Source organism: Amblyraja radiata, chromosome 7 (assembly GCF_010909765.2).
Source record: "Amblyraja radiata isolate CabotCenter1 chromosome 7, sAmbRad1.1.pri, whole genome shotgun sequence".
Classification (NCBI taxonomy): domain Eukaryota; kingdom Metazoa; phylum Chordata; class Chondrichthyes; order Rajiformes; family Rajidae; genus Amblyraja; species Amblyraja radiata.
Genome location: NC_045962.1, coordinates 48,907,897 through 48,934,993, shown reverse-complemented (window position 1 = coordinate 48,934,993; position 27,097 = coordinate 48,907,897). Strand labels below are relative to the sequence as shown.

Sequence of the window (27,097 nt, the reverse complement as noted above, 5' to 3'; positions counted from 1 at the left end):
TGCTTGGGCAGCCTGTTGCTCTCACTTTGGAGATTAATATTATCTTGGTAAATCAGTATGCTGTTACTGACTAGCTTCTACTGTGCTTGCTTCCAACATGCACAGAGCCATGCTGTTCAGTCTAATATTAAGTGTCTGCCACACCACAATTGTGTGATCCCAAGTTACGATTGAACCTCTGAGTCATGATCCTTTTATATTTGGCATGGGAGTGGAAGAAAAAGACACTATGTAATCAAGTTCCAACTTCTATTTCTTTCTAAATGAAATGGGCTGGCTCTGATTGGCGAAAAAATGTACAAGTTGATCTGAGAAATTTATATATTCACTTAATTACTGTCACTGTCTAAAGAAACTACTCGGACAGTGTGGCAGTTTGCACTGTGAAATTTTTACTGAACCTATTATTGAGGAGTAAAAGTTAACAGTGGCAAATAAATGTGTCAGTAGCAAAGACTAGTCATTTCTTGGCATTGTTTTGTAAGCTGTATTCCACACCCCCCCCCCCCCCCCACCCCATGACCATGCTCCTTTCTCTCTGGTCACTGAATGTTCCTCTGCATATATCTCTTTCAGCGTTGGTGTGCATTGTAAAGTTTGATGGTACCCCATATCTCTGCAAAACCGATGAAATTGGTGAGATTTGTGTGAGCTCGCGTGCTTCAGGGACATCATACTATGGGCTACCTGGAATGACAAAGACTGTGTTTGAGGTATGCAAACCGACTGAAAATACCTAGATTACTTGGCTTAATTCACTGTTCACAAACAAATATTTTGGAGCTTCCAGATAAATTTGTAGATTTAACTTCTTTATCAGAAGTTGTTAGGTAGTTTTTAAACCGTGTTCAAAGTTTTTTCTTATGTACATGGTATATCGAATTCATGTTTTGGAGTCTGAATTTAGATTTTTATCCAATTTTTAAAGCTCTGTGTCAAAACTGAACAACAGCTTGTAATAAAATGAACTATGCTTGGGTAGCAGAATTTTAATGCAAGGAGCACACGAAAATGATATTCTATTTTTATCTGATGTGGGGAGAATAGATGTGCTGAGAGATAAAACGCATTTGAAATATTTAAATATAGGTCTGAGATGTTTCCATGGAGCAAATGATTTTGGTATTTTGTTTTGCAAAATTTCAGCATTATTCTGTTGAACAATGTACCATGATACCCTCCATAATGTTTGGGACAAAGACCCATCATTTATTTATTTGCCTCTGTATTCCTCAATTTGAAATTTGTAATAGAAAAAAATCACACGTGGTTAAAGTGCACATTGTCAGATTTTAATAAAGGCCATTTTTTTCCATTTTGGTTTCACCATGAAGAAATTACAGCAGTGTTTATACATAGTCCCCCCATTTCAGGGCACCATAATTTTTGGGACCCAGCAATGTCATATAAATGAAAGCAGTTATTTACAATATACATAATGATTTGGATGAAGGGATTCAAAGTAACATTAGCAAATTTGCAGATGACACAAAGCTGGGTGGCAGTGTGAACTGTGAGGAGGATGCTATGAGAATGCAGGGTGACTTGGACAGGTTGGGCGAGTGGGCAGATGCATGGCAGATGAGGTTTAATGCGGATAAATGTGAGGTTATCCACTTTGGTAGCAAAAACAGGAAGGCAGATTACTATCTAAATGGCGTCAAGTTGGTAAAAGGGGAAGTACAATGGGATCTGGGGGTCCTTGTTCATCAGTCTATGAAAGTAAGCATGCAGGTACAGCAGGCAGTGAAGAAAGCGAATGGCATGTTAGCTTTTATAACAAGAGGAATCGAATATAGGAGCAAAGCGGTCCTTCTGCAGTTGTACAGAGCCCTAGTGAGACCACACCTGGAGTATTGTGTGCAGTTTTGGTCCCCTAATTTGAGAAAGGACATTCTTGCTATTGAGGGAGTGCAGCGTAGGTTTACAAGATTAATTCCCGGGATAGCGGGACTGTCATATGCTGAGAGAATGGAGCAGCTGGGCTTGTATACTCTGGAGATTAGAAGGATGAGAGGGGATCATATTGAAACATATAAGATTATTAAGGGTTTGGACACATCAGAGGCAGGAAACATGTTCCCGATGTTGGGGGAGTCCAGACCAGGGGCCACAGTTTAAGAATAAGGGGTAAGCCATTTAGAATGGAGACGAGGAAACACTTTTTCTCACAGGGAGGAGTTGTGAGTCTGGAATTCTCTGCCTCAGAGGACGGTGGAGGCAGGTTCTCTGGATGCTTTCAAGAGAGAGCTGGATAGGGCTCTTAAAGATAGCAGAGTCAGGGGATATGGGGAAAAGGCAGGAACTGGGTACTGATTGGGGATGATCAACCATGATCACATTGAATGGCTCGAAGGGCCGAATGGCCTACTCCTGCACCTATTGTCTATTGTCTATACCCACCACTCTTGTGAAAGAATCCAACACTCTTTTAAATAATGTAGAATTCAACATTTCTAGACAGCCGAGAATCCCTGATCTTGGTTAATTTGAAAGTTCAAGGAGAGCAGAGTTCAAGGAAAACAATATCATGCTCAAATCCAAATATCTTATTAAAATCTTTCACCATTTCCCCCATGATTCATAACCTGGCTGCAAGAAGGAGACTATGTATGCACATAGGAACAAATTATCGATTCTCACATATTATCCCGATTCCGAATTCGACTTCCTTTACATCTGCCCAACCTGGCGTAGATTCGGCCACAAGCAAACTGGAGGAACAGCATCTCATACTCTGCTTGAGTAGCTTCTAACCTAACGGTATGAGCATTAAAATGTCCAATTTTAGGTAATTAATCCCTCCAACCCCCCCCCTGAATTGTTACCAAATACTCCCCTACCCCTTCCCTGCTACCTACATTCCTTCCTCTGGCTTATCTCACATATTTTGTCTTTTTATTACTGGTCTTTGTCCAGCTGTCTGCCAACCAAAAACTCCCCTCACCGGCATCCACCTATCACTTGGTAGGCTTTGTCTTGTTCCCTCCTCTCTTCCAGCTTTCTTTCCCCGTCCCCCACCGCCACAATAAATCTGAAGAAGGGTCCCAACTGAAATGTCACCTATCCATGTCCTCCAGAGAGACTGCCTGACCCGCTGAGTTACTCCGGCACTTTGTGTATTTTTTGGTAAACTATCGTCTGCAATTCCTTGTTTCTGCAAGTCGAATTTATTGTCAAATGCACAAGTTTGGTGAGTCATAGGTAGAATGAAAATGTTGCTTGGAGCAGTATTGCAGCTACATAAACTCAGATATGCAAACAAAATCAAATGAATACATAAATTACAAATTCTGCAAGAGAGTAAAATAAAATGCAACAAACAACTCACATACAAATGCAAAACACAATTTAAAAAACTAAGTCCATGGTAGTGCAAGAGGTGGTCCTTAATGTTCTGTTGTTGAGGTAGGATTAGGGTTGTGCGCATTTTTTCAAGAACCTGTTAGTTATAGCAAAGTAGCTGCTCCTGAATGTGGTGAGAAGGGGCTTCCTACAGAATGGTAGAGAAGAGGGCGTAGGGGATCCTTGATGATAGATGCCTCCACATTGAGACAGTGCCTCATGTAGCTGCATTCGTTGGTGGGAGGTCTGTGCCCTCATGAACCAGATGATTCCACCACTCTCGCATCTTCTTATGTGCCTGTGTGTTGGAATTGCTGAATAAGGCTATAATACAACCCGTCAGGATACTTTATAGGACCTCTGTAAAAGTTTGTTAAGCACTTGTAAGTCCGACAAGTTTGTTAAGAGTATTCAATGGTATGCCGAATCTTTTATTATTTCTAAGAAAGTAGAATACTAATGTGGCTTCTTCATGATGCCATCTATGAGTTGGGCTGAGGTTAGGTCATCTGTGATGTCATCGTACAGGAATTTGAGGCTGCTAACTCTCCACTGCGGTTTCAACAATGAAAATTGTCATATGATCTCCTGACTTCCCCTTTCTGAACTTAACAATTCATTTGGTCTTGTTGATACTGAGTGAGAAGTTGTTGTTGCGGCCAGGTGTTCTATCGCTCCTTTGCAATTGTCCCAATTTTACAATTTTTTTGTAAATCTCATCCAAATCTCATGACCTACAGTGTCATGTGTAAACACAAGCTAAGTTTGACCTGATACCTGGATCTGTATTTAGTATCTTTTTTAGAAGAGATGTGATGATCCAACCATCACCAAGTCTACGCAGGATGAGGAGGTGATTGCTTGATTGAATGCATTTAAATGTATTATACTCATTATAACTTGAGGTATATTTATTTAGTTATTGAAAATGTAATGAAATATATCTTGTGTCCTCTGTTTTATTTCAGTTACACTGTATTTCTTCAGAAATATTTTAAGTGTTTGTCATAGTTATGCAGTATTTATCTGTTTTCTGAAGGTTTAGGACACAGTGTTTTGTTTGGTTTCTTTTGGATGGTGTTGGGTTAACTCATCTGCTACTTTTGTTAGGCTGTGCCAGTGAATGCTGGAGGAGTTCCTGTCACCGAGCACGTCTTCACAAGAACAAACTTACTTGGCTTCCTAGGATCAGTAAGAAAATGTTTTTCTAATATTGGATGGAATTGTCCTGAGATATTCATGTTTATTGTCACCATAGCTATCAAAAATTAAAAATATATAATCAATAATAATGACAATGAAGATGTCAAACAATTGCAGGGGTTGTATACCACTTTTACTGACCTCAAACCTTTTGAAACTGTTATCTTTCAAATGACAATGAAAAACTCAGAGATGCCATCTAACATCAACGGGAACGGATTTTGGGATGACACGTTGTGTAATCAACCATCCAAACCTGCTGTCCTCTTAATAACATCCAAAACTACAAGAGCCATCTCACAGACTCGAGTCCATCAGACATAAATTTTCCCATCACTCTCCTTGGATCAACCTTGTCCTTTGAAAAGAGTTCCTACGATTGGCAGGAGAGCAGCATGGAACATAGAACAGTACAGCACAGCACAGGAACAGGCCCTTCGGCACACAATGTCAGTGCTGAACATGATGCCTGGACTAACCTTTAGCTGCCTGCACTTAATCCATATCCCTACATTCTCTGCATAACCATAGGCTGATTTAAACATCTTAAATGTCACTATCATATTTACCTTCACCACCAGCCCCGTCAACGCATTTTAGGCACTCGCTACCCTCTGTTTAAAAATAAAACTTGCCCCGCACATCTCATTTAAACTTTGCCCCTCTCATTTTAAATATGTTTGATATTTCCATCCTTGGAAAAGGTTCTCACTGTCTACCCTATCTATGCCTCATAATTTTATGTGCTTCTGTCAGGCTCGGTCTCTGACACTGCAGAAAAAGCAATCCAAGTTTGTTCAACGTCTCCCTGTACCTAATACCCCTTAATCTATTCTGGTAAACCTCTGCTACACCCTCTAATTCATTCTGGTAAACCTCCGCCACAGCCTCCATATCCTTCCTGTAATGGGGCAACCGGACTGTAAGTAATAGTCTAAATGTGGCCTAATCAAGTCCTATAATGTTGGATCATGACTTCCTCAGTCTATATTCAATGCCCTGCCCAATGAAGGCAAGCATACCACATGCCTTCTTTACCACTCTATCTACTTGTATTGCAATTTCAGAGAGTTATGAACTTGGGTATACAGTTGGGATAGATTGGACAGGATCCTGAACATTCACCCTGAAACTGATTTTCTGGCTGTTATGAAGATGTATATATAATGGATCGTGAGCACCTAGGTTTGTAGGGTTGATCTTTGTTATGGAAAGATTCACTAATGATGGTGATTATACACAATCTTAAGATGGATCTCGACCCAAAACATCACCCATTCCTAACTCTCCAGAGATGCTGCCTGTCCTAAGTTACTCCAGCATTTTGTGTCTACCTGTGATTATGCACAATGTGTATCCTGTCTCCTTTACCAAAAGTCTGATGCCATCATTCCTGACCACAACTACCCCGTATTCATAATATTTTGTTTTGAACTTTAGGGAAACCAGGTTTTTGTGGTCGGCAAGATGGATGGCCTGATGGTGGTCAGTGGACGGAGGCACAATGCAGATGATGTTGTGGCAACAGCTTTAGCAGTCGAGCCCATGAAGTTTGTGTACAGAGGGAGGTGAGTTAGTGATCTGCAGTGGGCACAATTCAAAATATTCAGTTTGGGAGATATGGAGAGAGAGAGAGACCGATTTATTCTCCAAGTTGGCTTGAAGGGCCGAATGGCCTACTCTTGCACCTATTGTCTGCTCATGAAAATTGAATCAGTATTGCCATTATCTTGAAATATTAATTCTATTCTCATTTTCTCTCTCTCCTCAGATATTGCCATATCTAAAGTCTAAAGTCTTTTCAGATATGCTGCTTTTACATTGATATAATGGTTCTTTCCTTAAAGTACAACAGATAGTTTTGTGATTTTTTGCAAGTTCTCTAAAGATTAATAATGTTTCTTTTTGGATTGCCAAGACTTACATTGTTCATTAAGGTTTATATATTATCTCAATTTTACAGAATTAAACAGGCAGTGAAAATTGAGGTTGTAAAATGTGTAGTTGGTTGTGCCAGTGAGTTCATGAATATTATCTGAATTCAAAAAAGACAGGACACTAATTTTCAGCCTCATTTTGCAAACTACCTGCCCTTCCTTTCATCCCACAGTAGAAGCCTTGGAAATATCCACTTATTGCATTATTGCGTCACGTCAGTCTCTATCTCCAACCCATGTTAGAAAAATATGTTAGGTCTAAAAAATTAAACAATACCTGCAATGACTTTAGAAAATGCCATAAGTTTTCAATGCCTATCATGAGAACAATCAAGTGATAAGGCAAAGATCAGATTCGTATTCATTCTGTTTATGTTCGTAATCCTATTGAAACACTTGAGAATGAATGATAAGCTGTCTGCATGCCAGTTTTTAACAAAGTGGCAATGTAATTTTCAGCCCTTTGTATGTCCAGATTGCCTTGTGTAAAAGGTAGCAAAAACATTCACAATCTGATAGGATATTTACTGTTTCTATTTAAAACTGTGAACACAACGTCATGTCTCATATAACCGTCTTCCTATTTCCTTGGTTTAAACGCGACTTGTAGAGGCAGTCTCAGAGACTTCTTTATGCATATTCCAGTGTGGTTTCCTGTTGTCTCTACACCAATGTATCTTTAACATAAATCAAATCAAATGCAAAAGCTTGCAAGCAGGATTCTTACTTTACCCCTTCTGGTAATATTTTAGGATAGCAGTATTTTCAGTGAACGTACTCCATGATGAACGCATTGTCTTGGTGGCCGAGCAGAGACCAGATGCATCGGAAGAGGACAGTTTCCAGTGGATGAGTAGAGTCTTACAGGTAATTATACTATTAACTCTGGAGAGGAGCTGCTTTAATTTTTAATGTCAGTTTTGATCTTCAACACGGTTAACATGTAAACACTTTCAGTCCGTCAGAGAGTTTTGGGCTCAGAAAATTATTATAAATATTCTTTCATCTTTGAGGAATCGAGTAAAATAAATATTATTTACTCTATTCTTCATAATGTATCCCACGGATTTTGGTTGTTCAAAAATATTATTTTCCATGTTCTGAGATGATGGCAAAATCTGAATCATTTAAAAATTTGATATTATTTAAAGCACAGTTTATACTTCACAAATGTATTCAGAGAAATGACTGTTTCTCGTATTATCAACAAATACCTCTCGTTCCAAAATTCCAAAGACACATTATCCTCCAGGATGAGATTTCTTCTCATCTCTATTCTGAATGGTCAATCCCTTATTTTGATACCCTGATCCCTGAGTTTCCGACACCCCAGTCAGGGAAGACAATCACTGAGCATCAACTGTCCCTCCCTATAACAATTCTGTATGATTCAGTCAGTTTACCTCATGTTCCTCTAAGTTCAAAAGTATAGACCCAGTTTACTTGATCTCTCCTTAAAACACCAAACCTTCCAGCCCAAGAATCAGTCTAAACCTTCACTGCATTTCCTCAACCAGTATATCCTACCCAAAGCAGGGAAACAGGACAGTAATCAAGATTAGTTTTACCAGGGCGCTGTGTAATTAAAGCACTCTTGTAAAGTCATCTTGAAATGCAGGCCAATGTACGGTTTGCCTTCCTAATTGATTGCTGGACCTTCATGTTAACTTTCAGTGATTTCACATACAAGGGAACACATGTCCCTCTGAATACCAACACCTTTCAATCTGTCACCATTTATGAAATACTTAATCTTACTGTTATTTATCCCCTCCAATCTATCTTTATACTTTGTTTACGAAAGAACTGCAGATGCTGAAAAAATCGAAGGTAGACAAAATTGCAGGAGAAACTCAGGGGGTGAGGCAGCATTTATGGAGAGAAGGAATAGGAGACATTTCTGTTCGAGACGCTTCTTCAGACTGATGTCGGGGGGGTGGGGGGCGGGAAAAAGGAAGATGCGGAGACAGTAGGCTTGTGGGAGAGCTGGGAAGGGGGAAGGGAAGGAGGGAGAAAGCAAAGGTAGTTTACACCCCAGAAAGCAAGGGTAGTGTACACCCCAATGGTATGAACATTGACTTCTCCAATTTCAGATAGTCCTTGCTTTCTCCCTCCTTCCCCTCCCCCTTCCTAGCTCTTCCACAAGCCTACTGTCTCCGCCTCTTCCTTTCTTTTTCCCGCCCCCCGACATCAGTCTGAAGAAGAGTCTCGAACAGAAATCTGACAATGTGCACTTTAACCACATGTGATTTTTTTCTATTACAAATCTCAAATTGTGGAGTACAGAGGCAAATAAATAAATGATGGATCTTTGTCCCAAACATTATGGAGGACACTGTATATCGCACGTTTATAGCAAGTTGAATCCATGAGAATAAGAGTATGCTAATTATCTTGTGCTGATCTTTTCCAGGCTATTGACAGTATCCACCAGGTCGGAATTTATTGCCTGGGTTTGGTACCTGCGAACACACTTCCCAAGACGCCTTTAGGAGGCATCCACCTGTCTGAGACCAAACAGCGCTTTCTGGAAGGCATGTTGCACCCGTGCAATGTTTTAATGTGCCCCCACACCTGCGTCACCAACCTTCCGAAACCACGGCAGAAACAGCCAGGTAGGCATAAGTCACTGGGTTCCATTTTTCTTGTAGATTAAATGTGTTGAAGATAATGATTTATTTACAATCCTAATGTTAATTTTGTACTGTAATGTTCTATTATTAGGCTGTCGAAAGTTAACAGAGAAATTAATCCTATAAATGTAATGTATTTTTATTTAAATTGTCTTAATTGACAATTATTTATTTCCAGCGAAGCTTCTTTGCATCTCTCCAGATATCAGCTTTTTTTTAAATGCATTTGACTACCATTTTAGAAAATTAATTTATGAAGTCACACACTATCTTGACTTGTTCTTTAATAAAGCTATGTATAGTGGTACAACTTCAAAAGACCCAATCGGGAAATTGCCTCCAACATACCCTGGCAGAGCTGCCAGTGTTTTTAAATGGTTCATAACATCAGTGAAAATTTGGAACTGACTTCTCGACCAAAATGCTGGTGGGTTTCATTAAGGTGGCGTTTGTCCACAGGGAGCCCGGTAATACACAGAGAATTGAAACATATGGTGTCAGGTAATGGTGAGAAATTCAGGACGTTTAAAATTTATTGTGCATGTGAAGAACTCCCAGAATTGCAGTCTGGGATTTACCACCAGACACCAAGATGTAAACTCCCCTCGAGAGGTTTGATGGGGATGCATGTTAATCATCACGGATGCACATCCTAAATCCACGATCTCTACCACAAGGACAAGTTCAGCAGGTGCACAGGAGCAGCACCACCTGCAGGTTTCCCTCCAAGTTGCACACCATACTGATTTGGAAATAAATTGCAACTATTGCATTGTTTTTGGATCTAACTCCTGGATCTCTCTATTCAACAATGTTATGGGATCAACTCCATCAGGACAGCCTATCGCAAGGAAGGAAGAAAGCCAGTCACCTTTCTTGTTGGCAATTATGGATGAGCAATGATGCCCACATCTTAAAAATTAATTAAATATAAATTCATATTGTTCATCTTTTCTATGGAGACATTAACAAGAAATATAATTTAATGAAAAGATGCAACCTTTCTTAATTCGATTGCCTGTTACTTATAGTTTTAATTTTAATCATAGGTAATAGGAGCATAATTAGGCCCATCAGGTCTACTCCATTCAATCATGGCTGATCTATTTTTCCCTCCTAACCTCATTCTCCTGCCTTCTCCCCATAACCCCTGACACCCGTACTAATCAAGAATGTTGTATACTGAGAAACAGTTAATTTAAAATGTGTTTCTGTTAAAAGTTTTTTTTCTTTACTGTGTCAAATTACCTAACTAAATTGCTGAGTTGATCCAGTGAAATGTTTGTATTATTTGTTGCATGCAGAGGTGGGTCCTGCTTCTATGATAGTCGGTAACCTTGTGGCAGGAAAGCGAATAGCTCAGGCCTCAGGTAGAGATGTCACACAGTTTGAAGACAATGATCAGGCACGGAAGGTAAGGATTTCTATGTCCTGATAACTTAATTATATATTACACTTGTTGAAGCTTTAGGATACTATTGAATTTATGCATTACAACCTACAACAGGAAACATACTCAATTTACACTTTGAAGTGGGTGAATTGTTCTTGATATCCTGCATAGCATAAGTATTCTAGCAGGGAATAACAAGCAGGGCAATCGTCCCGCATCTATGGAGCACCCATACTTGTATAGAGTTGTGAAATGGTTGGAGGCCTGCAGATTTTGAGATAGAGTGAAATCCTTGTAGGCATTTGAAATCAAAGATGAGATTTTTAAAATCAAGCCATACTTGAACAGGAAGCCATGGTAGGCCAATGAATGTGATTGAAATCTGGTATGAATAGAGTTTGGTACCAGTTTACAGGCCCAAATGTTTGCCTAAATGGTGTTTCATGTTTTTATTACCCCCATTTTATTGTATGTGTACGTACACATGCACGTTCTCACATTCTTAAAATACAGTTAACACTCGTTTTAATAGGCTTCTTTATTAGACTTTAATAGTCTGAAGAAGGATCTCGACCCAAAATGTCACAGATTCCTTCTCTGCAGAGATGCTGCCTGCCCCGCTGAGTTTCTCCAGCTTTTTGTGTCATTATCTTTTTAATTAGGGATTTTGGTTTTAATGGACGGACCCCCAACGCGCACCACCTCCCCAGCCGCTTAGAGCACAGGCTTCCGAGGCCTCCTGTCAGACTCGCAAGATGCACCAGTGAGCCCTTCACTCACCGCACGGTATCGTTGAAACAGAAGTTCACGTTAAAGCCCATAGGAGCAACACTTTCCTCAGGCCGCTGCCAATGACAGGACGCACTATGTCACAGTAGGGCTCCCTATCCTCTCACCAACTGCCACTTCTTCTTTAGCTTTGTCCACTCGACCACCGCTGCGCCGCCTCCTCCCATCGCTCTGTCCACTCGGCCACTTCCACCTCCCGTTCACCATCGCCTCCTCCTCCTCCTCCTCCTCCTTCTTCCCCGCAGTCACCGACATACTCTACCTTGGAGGACTCACGGTGACCGAACGCACCTTATCGTTAGCAATGACCTGAAGAAAGTCCTGTACCCAAGGGCTACAACGTGAGCCGCAACAAATGCTGTGTGAACCGATAAAGATGGGCTCGCTGGTGCAGACCAGCAGCATCGCCGCCTAGTTTTAAGGTGAAACTAGACTAAGTGCAGACCCATTGGGTCTGCTTCCCCCAACGTAATATTCCAACACTTACCCGTTCCCCTAACGCAATATTCCATCACTCACTGCACAGGCGCGGCTCATTTCCCCCTCATCCCCCAGCACTCCCTCCCCCCCTTCACCCTCCCTTTTCTTTCCCCTCTCCTCCTCCCCTCCCCCAATCGCTCTATCTCCCTCCTTCTCCTTTCCCCTACCCTCAATCACTGCCTCCCTCCATAACTCCTCTCCCCTCCCTATCCCTCTACCCACACTCCTCACCTCCCCTATCCCCCCACTATCCCTCCTGACCTCCCCCACTGCCCTCCTCTCCCTCTATTTACCACTCCCTGCCTCCCCCACTCCCCCCCTCCTCTCCCTCTATTCCCCCTCCTCCCCCATTCTCCCTCCTCACATCCCTCAATTACCCCCTCTCCCTCCCAACCCCCTTCTCTCCCTCAATCCCCCCACTCTCCCTCCTCACCTCCTTAGGATCTTTCCCCTCTCCTCCTCCCCTCTCCTCCTCCCCTCCCCTCCCCTAATCCCTCCCTCACCTCTCCCTCCCTCTCCTTTCCCCTACCCTCAGTCACACCCTCCCTCCATAAAAAGCGGCATCTGCAGTTCCTTCCTCCACGGGCCATTCATTGTTTGCTGTGGTTTAGATCCCGTTGACTTGATGATTGGACCAGTTTGCATCATGTGTGTGTGTGTGTTATTCAAACTGCTCGGCCATCCTGCAACCCGACCCTCCTTCTACCCACTCCGGCCCATCCCCGACCGCCCGCTGTTGCCCCTCGGCCCGTCCCCTGCCTGCCTGCTCGCTACCGTCGCGGGCCGGGCGGGGAGGGGTGGAGTTGGTGTTTGTCATGGTGAACACCACAAGTTTCAACGAGCTGGTGGAGAACATCTCCTTCTAGAGGGCCGTGAGGGTGAGTTACCGCAGCGGCGGAGGAGGGATCGTCGCAGCCATTCACCTGGGGGGATGGGTAGACGGGACTGCCATTGCCGCAGAGGGCGGGCAGGGGAGAGGGGTGAGTGAGGGAGAGAGACGGGACCAGGGCCTCCACTGAAACCCCCCGGCCACCACCGGTGGTGGGGGAGATGGTAGACAAATTACTGTGAGGAGTTTGTGAGTGAGGCAGGAGTGGCCGCGGCGCAGGAAAGGGTGTCGCCGTGACGTTGACTGACAGGAGAGGAGACCAATCTGCGTGGCGCTGACTGACATGAGAGGAGACCAATCTGCGCAGGCGCATTTTTAAAGATTTAAAAACCTGAATAACTTTGAAAATATACCACCGACCGGAACAAAACTTGTTTCACTTGCAGCACAGGAGAATGGTGAGTAAGGTGGCGAAAAATCGTAGCGCTATCGTGTACCGTTTTTGCGCAAATAGAAAAACCACGTAAACTGTAAGAGCACAAGTTTTAGTTATGTTTCGATGATACAAAGTGCTGGAGTGACTCAGCGGACTGAATCAGTCTGAAGAGTCCCAATGTCACGTATTCATGTTCTCCAGAGATGTTGCCTGATCGGCTGAGTTACTCCGACACTTTGTGTCCTTTTGTGTATTAACCGTCATCTGCAGTTCTTTGTTTCAACTACATACAATGATAATACTGTACTCGGTTAAAATGGACAATCGGTAAATAATGTCTGATTTGAAATTGGGATGCAATATAGATGCAAAACCAATCCATAAATGACCCTATTGTTACACTGCTTCTTTTTGTCAGCTAATACATGAATTGTATTGTGAACAGCTAAGTTGAACACAGCAAATTCCAAGAGTGAATTGTAGCAATAACCAAGTAACATTTTAGTGATGTTGATTGTCAGATAAATATTAACCAGAACGCTGGGATGACGTCCCCCTTTGCTTCCACCATCACATGATCAAGGTGTTGAATCAAACTAGTCTGCTCTTTCAAAGAGCCAGCGCAGACACAAAGGCATGCATGGCCAAAATTGGTGCTGTATAATGCTGAATCATTGGCTACGTATTGGCTACGTATTTAGGGAGAAATATTTTTATGTTGGAAGGTGAAAACATTCAACAAAATTCCTGTGACTCCACACGCAAGAAAAATTAATTATTTTGGCCCTGACTTTATAAACAGCAGTAAACGTGGAGGGACATTACCCAAAGCTCAAGGCTTGATGCTGGCGAGAAGAATGCCAACTGTTCATATTGCATTCATCTCTTATTTCTCAGTGTAAGTTGTTTGTGCAGCTGGCACTGTCCTGTGCTGCATGATGCACCATTGTACAAAATGTGTCGGGAGGATAAAATTCTCAGTATTTCACTTGGGAATAATAGGCATTTGTGGTTATCATATAACTTTGTAATTTTGGGACACTTATTGTGATGCTGTACTAGAAGCCAGAGCAGTCTTCTCCCCTCTGCACCAACCCCTTCTCTCTGCATGCCCTTGTAAATCTTGATTAAAGTAACTTATCTGAATTGGTTTATTTTAGAGTTTATTTTGTCTGATCATTTTTTTGTGCTGTCATACAAGTTGATGTATCATTTGTTATGACAAAGTGCTTGCTGAGACCACGCATTTGTTGCTGTATTTTAATTGCGTACGTGACATCTGTCCTAGCTTTGCCTTATAAGTGACAGTTTCTTTTCTCTCCTCAGTTTTTGTTCTTGGCTGATGTACTGCACTGGCGTGCACAGACCACTCCAGACCATCCTCTTTTCCTCCTCCTGAATGCCAAGGTCTGTTTAAAAAGAGAATTAATTATTAAGATTTATCAATATATGGAGTGTTATTCATTTATTTGAGTTTATATGTTTTTAGGTATTGTAAGTGCACTGACTAAAGATTCATTTGGCTGAAGTGGATGTCAGGATCATAGTTATCATTAGAGAATAATTGGTGAGAAACGTTAGTAGCTGTGCAGTGATTTCAGTTGTTTTCAATACCAGAGCTTGAATTGCATCATGGGTTTGAACATTTTGATGTAACTATATTAGTAGAGTAGTATTTTATTTCCTAACACCGCATTGCTTGACCAAATATCATTCTCAAATATCCTGATTACACCAAATAGAATATATAAATAAAATAATTATTCTGGAATACAAATTACTGGTCTTAGAACCTCAGAAGACGTCAGTGGTCAGTCAATGCCTTCTTAAAATAAGCAACTCTATTAGTCTGGTGTTTAAAAAACATTTGTAATTAAATTTAGTAGGTTCTAAGGGTTAACCTCCTCTTTACCCGGTGCAGTGGACCAATAGATGTCGGCATGGCATCCATTGAGTTTATATGAGCAACAGCATTAGAACACTGAAGGTACACAAAAATGCTGGAGAAACTCAGCGGGTGCAGCAGCATCTATGGAGCGAAGGAAATAGGTAAAGTTTCGGGCCGAAACCCTTCTTCAGACTGAAGAAGGGTTTCGGCCTGAAACGTTACCTATTTCCTTCGCTCCATAGATGCTGCTGCACCCGCTGAGTTTCTCCAGCATTTTTGTGTACCTTCAATTTTCCAGCATCTGCAGTTCCTTCTTGAGCAGCATTAGAACACTTACTGTTTTATATATTAACCACAGTTCTCTTAATGTCACGTGTCAAACCTTTTTGTGGGTCATAAGGTGATAAGTGACAGGAGTAGAATTAGGTCATTCGGCCCATCAAGTCCACCGCCATTCAATCATGGCTGATCTATCTCTCCATCCTAACCCTATTTGTAAAATAATTTTAAATTGATGTTAGATGCATTTGACTAGTGGCATGAAGAAAATAAATACTTTCATATTCACTATTTTCTGACCGAACCACAATTAAACACTAGCCTTGGCCAATTTATTTTGCATTTAAACTCCTTTTTCTCCCAGCTCCCGTTTGCCATAAGGTTCAGAAGCAGGCAAGTGTGCAGCACCAGACTCAGCAACAGCTTCTTCCCCTTGATTATCAGTCTTCTGAACGGTCCTTCCTTAAGCGAGGGTACTGTCCGATTCACCACTACCCCCATTACGGGCATTGTCTCTGGAACTGTTGCACTAAATGCTGAGAACTATATTCTGCACTCTGTATCTCGTCCCTTCGCTCTACCTGTTGTTCTTCAGTTTGACTTGATTATATGTATGTATAGTATTATTTGATCGAATAGATAGCATGCAGAACAAAGCTACTCACTGTTCCTCAGTACACATGTTAATAATAGATAAACTTAAAGGAGGCCCTTTACCTTGATGTTTATCATTAATGTGATATTATTGGTTAATGAGAAATGAATATGATCACTGTTGAGGTGGACAGATGCAAAATGTTGGTCAGAAAGTGCTGAGGACACTGATCGCATTACTTCAGAGTGACAACGATATTTGTTACAGCAGCTCCCTCTACATTATGAATCGCTAAAATGGTAAATTTTATTTTCCCCACCAGGGCACTGTGGTGAATACAGCTACATGCACACAGCTGCATAAGAGAGCCGAGAGAGTGGCTGCAGCCTTGCTAGAAAAGGGGCGTCTTAATACTGGGGACCATGTGGCTTTGGTTTACCCTCCAGGTAACAGGATAAAGTGTTACTTCATTAACATCATCATTGCCGCATTAGTGGGGTAAGGAGGGGGCGAGGGGGAGGAGGGGCCTGGGGTGGGTGATGAGGAAGCATGATCCGAAGAAAGCACTGTCCCCAGGGGCTACAATGTGTGTTGCAACAACAGCTGTGTCATCAGAACGTGCGGTGTATGAAGAAGGGCTCCCTAGTGTATTTTACGAGTCAGGAGTGGGGTCAGAAGCTGGGACTCTAAACGGTTGGGGAGACGATAGGAGCCAGGGATGGGTCGGCATGTCATTCCATTCACATTCAGTTCACATTTTATATTTGTTTTATGTAGGTTTCTGGCACTCATATTGATTTAGAGACATGGGAGGGATGTCATTAGTGGGCCAGGGGTGTATTGTCATTTCATTATCACGTGACCTCCGTTAGTCCAGGAAAATGGTTAATCCAGAAAAGCTCTGAAACAAAGGGTGCCGGAAAACCAGTGTTCAACCTGTAGTATAGATTTCATTAATAACAGTTTACATTTATAGATTGGCCATCTTGGGATATTTCATTATCTCACATAATTTTGCACTGTGGTAGAAAATACTTAATCAAAGTGGGGGGTTTTAAAGAGAATTTTGAGATTAAAGTAAAGAAGTTGAGAAATCCTTAAAAATATATATATATATTTTGGATGCTTGACCAAGGTAGAGTGAATAAAAGTGTCCATGCCAAGGTTGGAGATTGAAGAGCACATAGATTAAGGAGATTTGTAGAAGAACTTGCAGTTTATGGAGATAGGTGGTCTGAGCCCAAGAAGTGAGATGGATACTTGGAATTTAAATATGTTGGCAACAAGCCAAAGGCAAATACCTGGAGTGAGGTAATATTTTCATCTGTGTTTTGGCTGAGTTTGACGATGGTAATTAAGATAGATATTAAGGAGGGCAGCATTGGAAAAGAGTTTTCAAAAGAGAGAGAGATTTAGCTCTCAGGGCTAAATGAATCAAGGGATATGGGGAAAAAGCAGGAGCGGGATCCTGATTTTAGATGATCAGCCATGATCATATTGGCATGAAGATATGAAGATTGGCATTTTGGGGCATTTCCTAACCAATTGCTAGGATTCTCCTAAAATATTTGTCACACAAATGTATACATTTATGTAAGTGATATGCGAGAGATTCCAGTACTAAACAAACGGCTTCATTCTATCTCTTCCTGTAGGTATCGATCTTATAATAACTTTCTATGGGTGTCTGTACGCAGGATGTGTGCCTGTCGCTGTGCGACCGCCTCATCCTCAGAACCTTGCCACCACTTTACCAACTGTCAAGATGATTGTTGAGGTATGGTATCAGATGACTAGACCAGGCACCTTTCCAAAATCATGATTTTATGTTACCTTATTTTGATATATCAAGGTATTATCTCATTCTGTATTTTATTTTAGTAGTTATGTCCCAATGATAGGAATTATAACATTAACTACATTATCTTGTTTGTGGTTAAATTAACTGACATTTTGCCAAGTTCATTATTACGTCTGGCTCCCATTTTGTGCATCTTATCTTTTTATCTCATAGCCGTTTGTCTTTTCATCTCTAGCCATTGTCCAACCAATCATATATCCTCTGCCTCACATTTGTATCAATCTATCACTTGCCAGGCTTTATCCTGCCCCCACCACTCTTGCAGCCTCCTCCCCCTCTACTACAATTATGGATCCCAACCTGAAATGTTGCCTATTCCATATTTTCCAGAGGTGTTACCTGACCCGTTGAGTGACTGCTGCATTTTGTGTCTTTTTTGGTAAACAAGTATGATGGTTTGGTTGCTTTGTTTATTTCATCAACTTTGTGCTTAACAAAAGGGTTCTTGTTTGTATATAACGTGAGGAACTCATTAAACCTGCAAGAGTAGGAGTCTTTACATCATGTAATTTGATAAATATGATTACCTACTTCATATTAAACTCAAACTGAGGGAGTTCACACTCTTTCACATCAGATAAGTACAGTGTCCTCCATAATGTTGGTAAATAGACCCATCATTTATTTATTTGCCTCTGTACTCCACAATTTTAGGTTTGAAATAGAAAAAATCACATGTGATTAAAGTGCACATTGTCATATTTTAATAAAGGCCATTTTTTTCCATGTAGAAATTACATCAGTGTTTATACATAGTCCCCCTCATTTCAGGGCACCATAATGTTTGGAACACAGCATTGTCATGGAAATGAAAGCAGTCACGTTCAGTATTTTATTGCATATCCTTTGCATGCGATTACTGCTTGAAGTCTGTGATTCACGGACATCACCAGTAACTGGGTGTCTTCTCTGGTGATGCTCTGCCAGGCCTGTATTGTAGCCATCTTTAGCTTATGCTTGTTTTGGGGGCAAGTCCACTTCTGTTTTCTCTTCAGTATATAAAATGCATGCTCAATTGGGCTCAGATCGGGTGATTGACTTGGCCACTCAAGAATTGACAATTTTTTAGCTTTGAAAAACTCCATTGTTGCTTTAGCAGTATGTTTGGGATCATTGAATTGCTGTTGAATGAACTACCGGCCAATGAGTTTTGAAGCATTTGTTTGAACTTGAGCAGATAGGATGTGTCTATACACTTCAGAATTCATTATGCTACTACCATCAGCAGTTGTATCATCAATGAATATAAGTGAGCCAGTACCTTCAGCAGCCATACATGTCCATGCCATAACATCCCCACTACCTTGTTTCACCAATGAGATGGTATGCTTTGGATCTTGGGCAGTTCCTTCTCTCCTCCATACTTTGCTCTTGCCATCACTCTGATATGTTAATCTTCATCTCATCTGTCCACAAGACCTTTTTCCAGAACTGGCCATCTTATTTTTGCGGCTAGCCAGTGGTTTGCATCTTGCAGTATAACCTCTGTATTTCAGCTCATGAAGTCTTCGCGGACAGTGGTCTTTGACAAATCCACATCTGACTCCTGAAGAGTGTTTTTGATCTGTCGGACAGGTGTTTGGGGATTTTTCTTTATTATAGAGAGAATTCTTCTGTCATCATCTGTGAAGGTCTTCCTTCGCGTGCCAGTCCCTTTGAGATTAGTAAGCTCACCAGTGCTCTCTTTCTTCTTAATGATGTTCCAAACAGTTGATTTTGGTATGCCTAAGGTTTGGCTGATATCCCATAGAGTCATAGAGTAATACAGTGTGGAAACAGGCCCTTCGGCCCAACTCGCCCACACTGGCCAAAGCATCGCCCCGAAAATGTATAAAAATACCCTTTAATAAAATCTGACAAGGTGCACTTTAACCACATGTGATTTTTTTTCTATTACAAATCTCAAATTGTGGAGTACAGAGTCAAATAAATAAATGATGGGTCTTTGTCTTTGTCCCAAACATTATGGAGGGCATTGTATTATCTCAGGCACTCAACACCTTAATGCTGATGTGTTCCTTGTTTCCCAATAATTTGGAATTTATGAATTGTGCTTGAATACTTTCCACTGTTTTACATAGATTTATTTGCATAAATGCACGAAAGGATAAGTTTTATGTTGCAATATTATGTCGGGCACAGGCAGAAGTGAAAATAAAAAAAGCAAATTTTATTCTTGGCTAAAAATTGCTTAATTCACTCAGAATATTAGTAATATATTTCTCTCCAAGCCAATGGGATCTTCTGTACATTTCCAACGTTATTTGAATTGAATTTTGGGTCTCATGGTGCAGGAATGAAGAAATATGAAGCAATTTGCTTGTGTAAAGGAAGCTGTCCCATTGTCGAATTAACACCAGAAGCAAAGCTTGGGAAACAATGCATTGTTTGTTAAATGGTTTGCCAGTTGGGCCAGCTCTGGTCTCTGTATGATACAACCATGTTACATATATCTGTTGCAATTTTGTGGAGAATATTATCACTGACTAATATTCTCTGTTTTACTTCAGGTAAGCAAATCTGTCTGCATACTCACAACGCAAGCTATACTAAAACTGTTTCGTTCAAAAGAGGCAGCTGCGGCAGTAGACATCAAAACCTGGCCAACAGTTATCGATACTGGTAAGATTTTACTAAATATATATGCAATTTATTCGTTGAATGATAATGTGATTTAATGTTTATCAATCTGTTAGTGCAAATTGAATAACATCACATTTGCTAATGAATTATATCGCTCAACATTTTGTATCTTGCTTTATTTCACTAAAATAAATCATAAGAACACTGGGGAAGAGGCACAATTGAACACTAAACCAGTTCTGAACCGAAGGAATACTGTTGTTATGCTATCATGAAGACTTGCTATTAAGTGCAAGGGACAACTGAAGGAAGATGCCAATTCTGCTGCATCCTAGAAATAATCCAAACAGATATGAATATTGACCTGATCCAATCTATGTCTGGTTTGATAAGTTTCGCAATTTTATGTATTTCGATCAGATGACCTACCCCGAAGGAAGCCACCCCAAATATATAAAGCACCAACACCTGAAATGTTGGCATACCTGGACTTCAGTGTGTCCACCACAGGAATCCTTGCAGGAGTGAAGGTATGATGTCATAACTACTGATTAGCTGCATATTCAACTGAGACAACTCAGTGACAACAACAATGCTCTTGACTCTGTACTGCTTGTTTCCGATTTACGAGGAGGTTCTTGGGACGGGTGACCACAAGGCCGAGGGAACTAGGCAGGCAGGCAAACAAGTAATCGGGGAATCCCCTCACTGCCAAATGGTTTGAGTTGGAATGTAGTGGGTTTAATGTATGAGTCTTAGAGCTATTCAGCACGCAAACAGGCACTTTGTCCATGCCAAACAGGTTGGCATTCGGGGTTCCCGTTAAACTTCTATCTATATATCTGCCTAATTGTCTTGAAAGATCCTCCAGCTGTTTGTTTTTGGCTAATGATTCCAGCATCTGCAGCCTCCTTAATTTGTTGAGTATGGGTGTCAGGGGTTACGGGGAGAAGGCAGGAGAATGGGGTTAGGAGGGAGAAATAGATCAGCCATGATTGAATGGCGGAATAGCTTCCTCCAGTACACAGGAACTGATCCAGAGTCGAGGGAACATTGGAAAATTATCACCAATGCATTCACGATTTCTAGGGCACTCTGGGATGCAGACCATCTGGCCCTGGGAATATATCTGCCTTCAGTCCCCACAGTTTACCTCATACCATTTCCTGACTCATGTGGATTTCCTTCAGTTCCTCCCTCCCACTAGATCCTCAGTTCCCTGGTATTTCCAGGAGATTGTTTGTGTCTTCCTTAGTGAAGACAGAACCAAAGTACTCGTTTACTGTTTAAGTAATTACTTGGATAAATTAAGTAGTACTCGACTATTTTGATGGTATTCAACTGCATTAAAAGCACATACATATTCATAAATTAGAATTTGTTAAAGCATAATCAGTTTTGAAGTAAGTATTTCTATGGATGAGTTAACTTGTTGAAATAAATAAGGCATTGGCTATTTTTAAATTATTGCCAGGACATTAACTGAACGTGGTAGTTTACAAATTGAATTATGTATCATCTGCTTTTACGTACTACGTGATCCAATTTCAATTTTAGTCAGAACAGATAAATTTGGAAAGATTGTTATTATAAAGTTGTACTTTTAGGTTTGATCCTGACCTCTGATGTTATCTATGTGGAGTTTGCTCCTGGTGACCATTTGGGTTTCCTATGTGGACTTTGTTTCTTCCATCATCCCAAAGATGTTCGGGTTTGTAGGTTAATTGGCCTCTCTAGATTGCTTCTCTAATAGCTTTTATTATATTCTCCGTTCCTTGCTGCTTTGCTCTCCTCAAGCGCAGCTTTATTGTTTGTAGCTGGTAGGCGGAGTGAATTTTTCAGTACTGTTATCCTCCTGTGACTGCTCAACAAGAGTATTTACATCTGCATACAATTAATGTTGGCCCAAAAATGAAACATGCAAATTACATTTTTAGTTTAGAGTTTTTAGTTTGGTTTAGAGATACAACGTGGAAACAAGCCCTTCGATCACCCGTTCACATTAGTTCTATGTTATCTCACTATCCCGCTCCTTGCACACTGGGGGCAATTTACGGAGGCCAATTAACCTATAAAACTGCCATGTCTTTGGGATGTGGGAGGAAACTGGGGCACCCAGAGGAAACCCACGCGGTCACCGTGAGAACCTGCAAACTCTGCTCAGACAGCACCCGAGGTCAGGATTAAAGCAGGGTCTCTACCGCTCTGAGGCAGCATCTCTGACAGATGTGCCACTGTACTGCCCTGTTTTCAAATAGGGTTTTATTACAGGGTGTTAATTTTATTACAGGGTGTAATTCCAAGGTCTTCCTGAGCAATTTCATTTCTATGCATGTTCCCATTGGTGTTACTGGTAAATGCACAAGAAATTAGTGCAATACAGTTTCTAGGCTAAGTGTTCATGTGATTGGTATCTCACAGCAAAACCTTTGGCTGTTAATGTTTTAACTTTCCCCTTCTTTCTTGAGGTCAAATGCGATCATGAATAAAGCTTAATTTGTCATTGTCAACAGATGTCGCATGAAGCAACCAGTGCTATGTGTCGGTCCATCAAGTTGCAATGTGAGCTCTATCCTTCTCGACAGATTGCAGTTTGCCTTGATCCCTATTGCGGTCTTGGTTTTGCACTCTGGTGCCTCTGCAGGTGAGATAACTGTTCCTAAAGCCATTGATTCCTAGGATACTATCCCTTCGCAATAGGATACAGACGGTGTTTTTGTGATCGGATGCCCATGACTAGTGTTCCACAATGATCTGTGCTGGGACCCTTTGCGGTTTGCAATATTCTTGAATGATTCGAACGTGGATGAATGAGGCATGATCAGTTTATGTTCACACCTGACATTATTGGAGGGGTTATAGTTTATATGGGCTATAGTTTGATGGTGATGTGTTGATGATATGAGCTGAGACATGGCTGATAAGATTTTAATCCAGATAAATGTAACGTGATGTATTTTGGCAGCACTAATGAGACCTACACTTGCACCATGAATGACTAGGTCCTTGAAAGTATTGAGGAATAGAGGGAACTTGGTGTATGTCCAAAGATCCTTGAAGGCAGCAGCACAGGTAGACTAACAGGGTTAAGAAGGTATATGGGATACGGGCTTTCATTAGTTGGTACATTAGAAACATAGAAACAGAGAAAATAGGTGCAGGAGGAGGCCATTCGGCCCTTCGAGCCAGCACCGCCATTCATTTCGATCATGGCTGATCGTCCCCAATCAATAACCCGTGCCTGCCTTCTCCCCATATCCCTTGATTCCACTAGCCCCCAGAACTCTAACTCTCTCTTAAATCCATCCAGTGATTTGGCCTCCACTGCCCTCTGTGGCAGGGAATTCCACAAATTCACAACTCTCTGGGTGAAAAAGATTTTCTCACCTCAGTCTTAAAGGGCCTCCCCTTTATTCTAAGACCTCCCCATTATTCTAAGAACCTCCCCTTTATTCTAAGATTGCAAGACCAGGGAGGTTATGCTCCAATTTTTTTTAAAACATTGGCCACATTTTAGCTGGAGTTCCGCACATAGTTTTGGTCACTGCTTTATAGGAAAGATGTGATAACATTGGAGGATTTGGGAAGGAGACTCATCAGGATGTCCTCTGCAATGGAGTATTTTAGTTATAAAAGTCTGGGCTAAATGTTTTTCCTGGTGTGGAGGAGGTTGCAAGAGGACATGCTTGAGTTATAGACTGCAAGAAACTTTACAGCGGGGAATAGAGGTAAATAAAATGAGAGAACATGGATTTAGGGTGAGAGGTAAGATATTTAAAGGGTTCTGAGATAACTCTTTTTAATCCAGGGAGGTGAGTAACTGGAATGCACTGCCTGGGAGCGCAGTGAAAGCAGAGTCATTGACAGGATTTAAAAAGTGATTTGCCAAGCACTTGAATCACCTAAGAATAGAAGGCCAAGTACTGGAACTTGGAATTAATATGGATGGATGCCCACTAGTTTCTGTGGATGTGGACTGAGGGTGTCAAAAATTATTTTTTCATGCAAAGTAGTGACAGTGAATGTGAGACCAAAATACTTTTTTAATTTTTATTTGTCTCCGCCATGTGAAGTTCTTGCGTGAAGGACAATATGATGCCACCTGTGCACAACCACTTACTGTTGAAGGGAGGCGTGCATGTTAAAAACATGATCTGTAACCTTTACTTCTCAATATTCATGATTTAATGTAACACCAAGTGAGGAACAAGTTTTTGAGTTTACTAAGTGAGCTGTTCATTCTAAGTCAAAACCGTAATTTTTCCGTGTGATATTAAAATATAATTGATTTCAAAGAATGGTAAAGCAGCTTATAAAGCTGTGATAACGTTGAAAGTAAGATGCAAGTTTAGGCTATTAATGTTTGGTTTCCAATGTTGCTGAATAACTGAAGGGAAAACATTAAAACATGTAGAGCCGCACCCTGTAAGGAAACAAGAAAGACTCTTCATTGACACGGGTTTATGTTGGTTTGGTGACAGACATCTCAGCAGCTTCAAACAGCATAGAAAGAACCAATAAAGTGAAAGAATCTTAAAGTTGCTCTATCTGTATTGTTTTTACATTAATTTGTTAACTTATTTATTTGATGAATTGTTTAAAGCTGCAATATGCACACAATTAAAGAGATCAGTATAGATTTTCATAATAGTTTTTCTTTTCCAAGTGTATATTCTGGTCATCAATCCATCTTGGTCCCTCCACTTGAATTGGAGAGTAATGTCTCTCTCTGGCTGTCTGCAGTGAGTCAGTACAAAGTGCGTGTGACTTTCTGTTCCTACTCTGTAATGGAGATGTGCACCAAAGGACTTGGTGCACAAACAGATGCACTCAAGGTAAGGAGTCTGCAATCAGTCTGGTGTTGATTGAGCAAACTGTGAATGATGGGGTTATTTATAAAGAGATGCTGTAGTGGCTCAAAGATTAACATTTTGTCTCTTCAATTCATTCTTAATCTTGTCAAGTTTAATGCCAGATGTTTATAAAATATGAAATTGTATCTTTAAAAAAAAATCTATGCATTGTTATGAGCTTAAGAGCATATTTATTTTTTCAAGGCAAAAGGTGTGAATCTGTCCTGTGTTCGAACGTGCATGGTAGTTGCAGAGGAGCGCCCACGAATAGCGCTTACGCAGTCCTTCTCTAAGTTATTTAAGGACCTTGGCCTGTCTCTGAGAGCCGTCAGTACAACTTTTGGCTGCAGGGTTAATGTGGCAATCTGCTTGCAGGTGAGAATCTCATCGTCTAAACTAAATGAAGTTGATCACACATTAATATGTCATTATCCTGCAGTGAAATATAAATACCATTGCCTGGGCAGTACCACAACCTTCTATCTTTCTGAAAAATACCTAGTCGCCTCAAGATTTATGTTGGTCAAAACTGCAAATCTAATCTGAATACCTAATATATAACAAGGCATTCACAAAATGTATACCTGTAATAAAACTATAATGCACCTTTAGGAAATGGGATCTGCCATTTTTATTGACCACCCAAAGCCATGGATTTATCATTTGGAGAATGATTCAGGGTTCTTTCATCTATAGCCCTCCCTTCCTCAACCTGTTCCCTTAACTTTTCCCATTCATAGATACAGTAATCAAGTCTCCACCATGTCTATGTTATGTTAGTGTCATTGATAATGTTATTCTAATGTAATTAGTTTTTCGTGCAGGATGTATTCGGGATATTATGGGAAATTCCCAGATTTTTGTTCTTGATTTACAATTGATTTGGACTTAATGGCCAATAAAGGTTGAAAATAAAAACTATTTAAGGAGATGTGAAGTAATAGTCTACTTATGCTGTATATTATTTAATGTGGTATGCCCTTGTCATTGGCTTCTGGAAAAGCACGACAGCACCAATACAGATAAATTAAAGGCTACGCTTTGTGTATGGTTTCCTTCGATCCTTGTACTTAAGCAGCAGTGTAATTTTTTTTGCTAGCCACTAATTCAGTGTCTTCAGTAACTGTTTTGCTGTTTCTGTTTGTCTCTGTCTCTTGCTTATGCTTCTCTCTCTTTTAAATCTGGCTGTCCCTTCCTCTCTCTGGGCTGACCTGTGTCATCTCCTTTCCTCGTTTCCTCCTCCCTCACACTCTCAGCCACACAGGCTGGGCAAGCTGGCTGAGCAGGTAGAGTAATTGTTTTATTTTTTTTTTAGTCCCAGATCATCATCGAAGCCAGGTGGCAAATTTATCTTAAATTTATTGCAAAATGATAAAACTCAGAATTGCTGCTTTATTTGAAAATCTGAACAATTGGGTAAATAAACATTAAAGTAGAAATTTATTGTGCAAAAGGGAATATGTGAGTTGCCGATAGGGCCAAGTATACAGATAGAATAGCATTGGATAAAATAGTTTTTATTCATTGTTTTAATGGTAACACAGCCTATTAATCCTGCGTTCAATCACAGTCTTTTATTGTGTCATTGTACATGCTTATGACAATTTGAACTGTTATTTGTTTCTTATAATGAATGAATGTTATTTGTAACTCCTCTCTGGTAATCATCATCTGTGGTAATCATAGTTATTTTTACTTATATCATGATTTGGTTTACCGTCTGAAAATAGTTTTGCACAGCATTTTGTTCTTTACATGCCGGAATGCTAAAATAGGTATATTATTAGAATATACGTGGCAGGCAAACATTTCTGTCCCACTTTAAAACGGCACAGTTACATTAGAAAGGGATGCTGTCCTTAGACTAGAAATATTATCAATTTCAATTTTAGTTTCAAACGCAAGTTGGGTCAGCAGCAAATATCAATTGGTGACGTCTGTTCCTATTACTCTTGCAGTTTATTTTCTCTTCAAGATTGCTTTCCTGGTGGAT

At 40.7% G+C, this 27,097-nt stretch overlaps 1 protein-coding gene across 3 annotated transcripts in view; it reads left to right on the top strand.

Annotated features, from left to right (window-relative positions):
* Nucleotides 1-27,097, top strand: part of LOC116975383 (disco-interacting protein 2 homolog A-like) — a 246,159-nt gene that overhangs the window by 190,664 nt on the left and 28,398 nt on the right. For 2 of the 3 annotated variants that reach the window (XM_033024428.1, XM_033024427.1), the window contains exons 19-32: nt 577-713; nt 4,456-4,536; nt 5,989-6,116; nt 7,238-7,352; nt 8,899-9,100; nt 10,423-10,532; nt 14,372-14,452; nt 16,130-16,253; nt 17,463-17,584; nt 20,179-20,290; nt 20,672-20,781; nt 22,765-22,895; nt 24,918-25,086; nt 25,309-25,479. In XM_033024428.1, the coding sequence (XP_032880319.1) occupies nt 577-713; nt 4,456-4,536; nt 5,989-6,116; nt 7,238-7,352; nt 8,899-9,100; nt 10,423-10,532; nt 14,372-14,452; nt 16,130-16,253; nt 17,463-17,584; nt 20,179-20,290; nt 20,672-20,781; nt 22,765-22,895; nt 24,918-25,086; nt 25,309-25,479 (1,793 nt within the window). Of the gene's footprint in view, nt 1-576; nt 714-4,455; nt 4,537-5,988; nt 6,117-7,237; nt 7,353-8,898; nt 9,101-10,422; nt 10,533-14,371; nt 14,453-16,129; nt 16,254-17,462; nt 17,585-20,178; nt 20,291-20,671; nt 20,782-22,764; nt 22,896-24,917; nt 25,087-25,308; nt 25,480-26,360; nt 26,415-27,097 lie in introns of those variants that run through there. The other variant, XM_033024429.1, reaches the window with a different exon arrangement.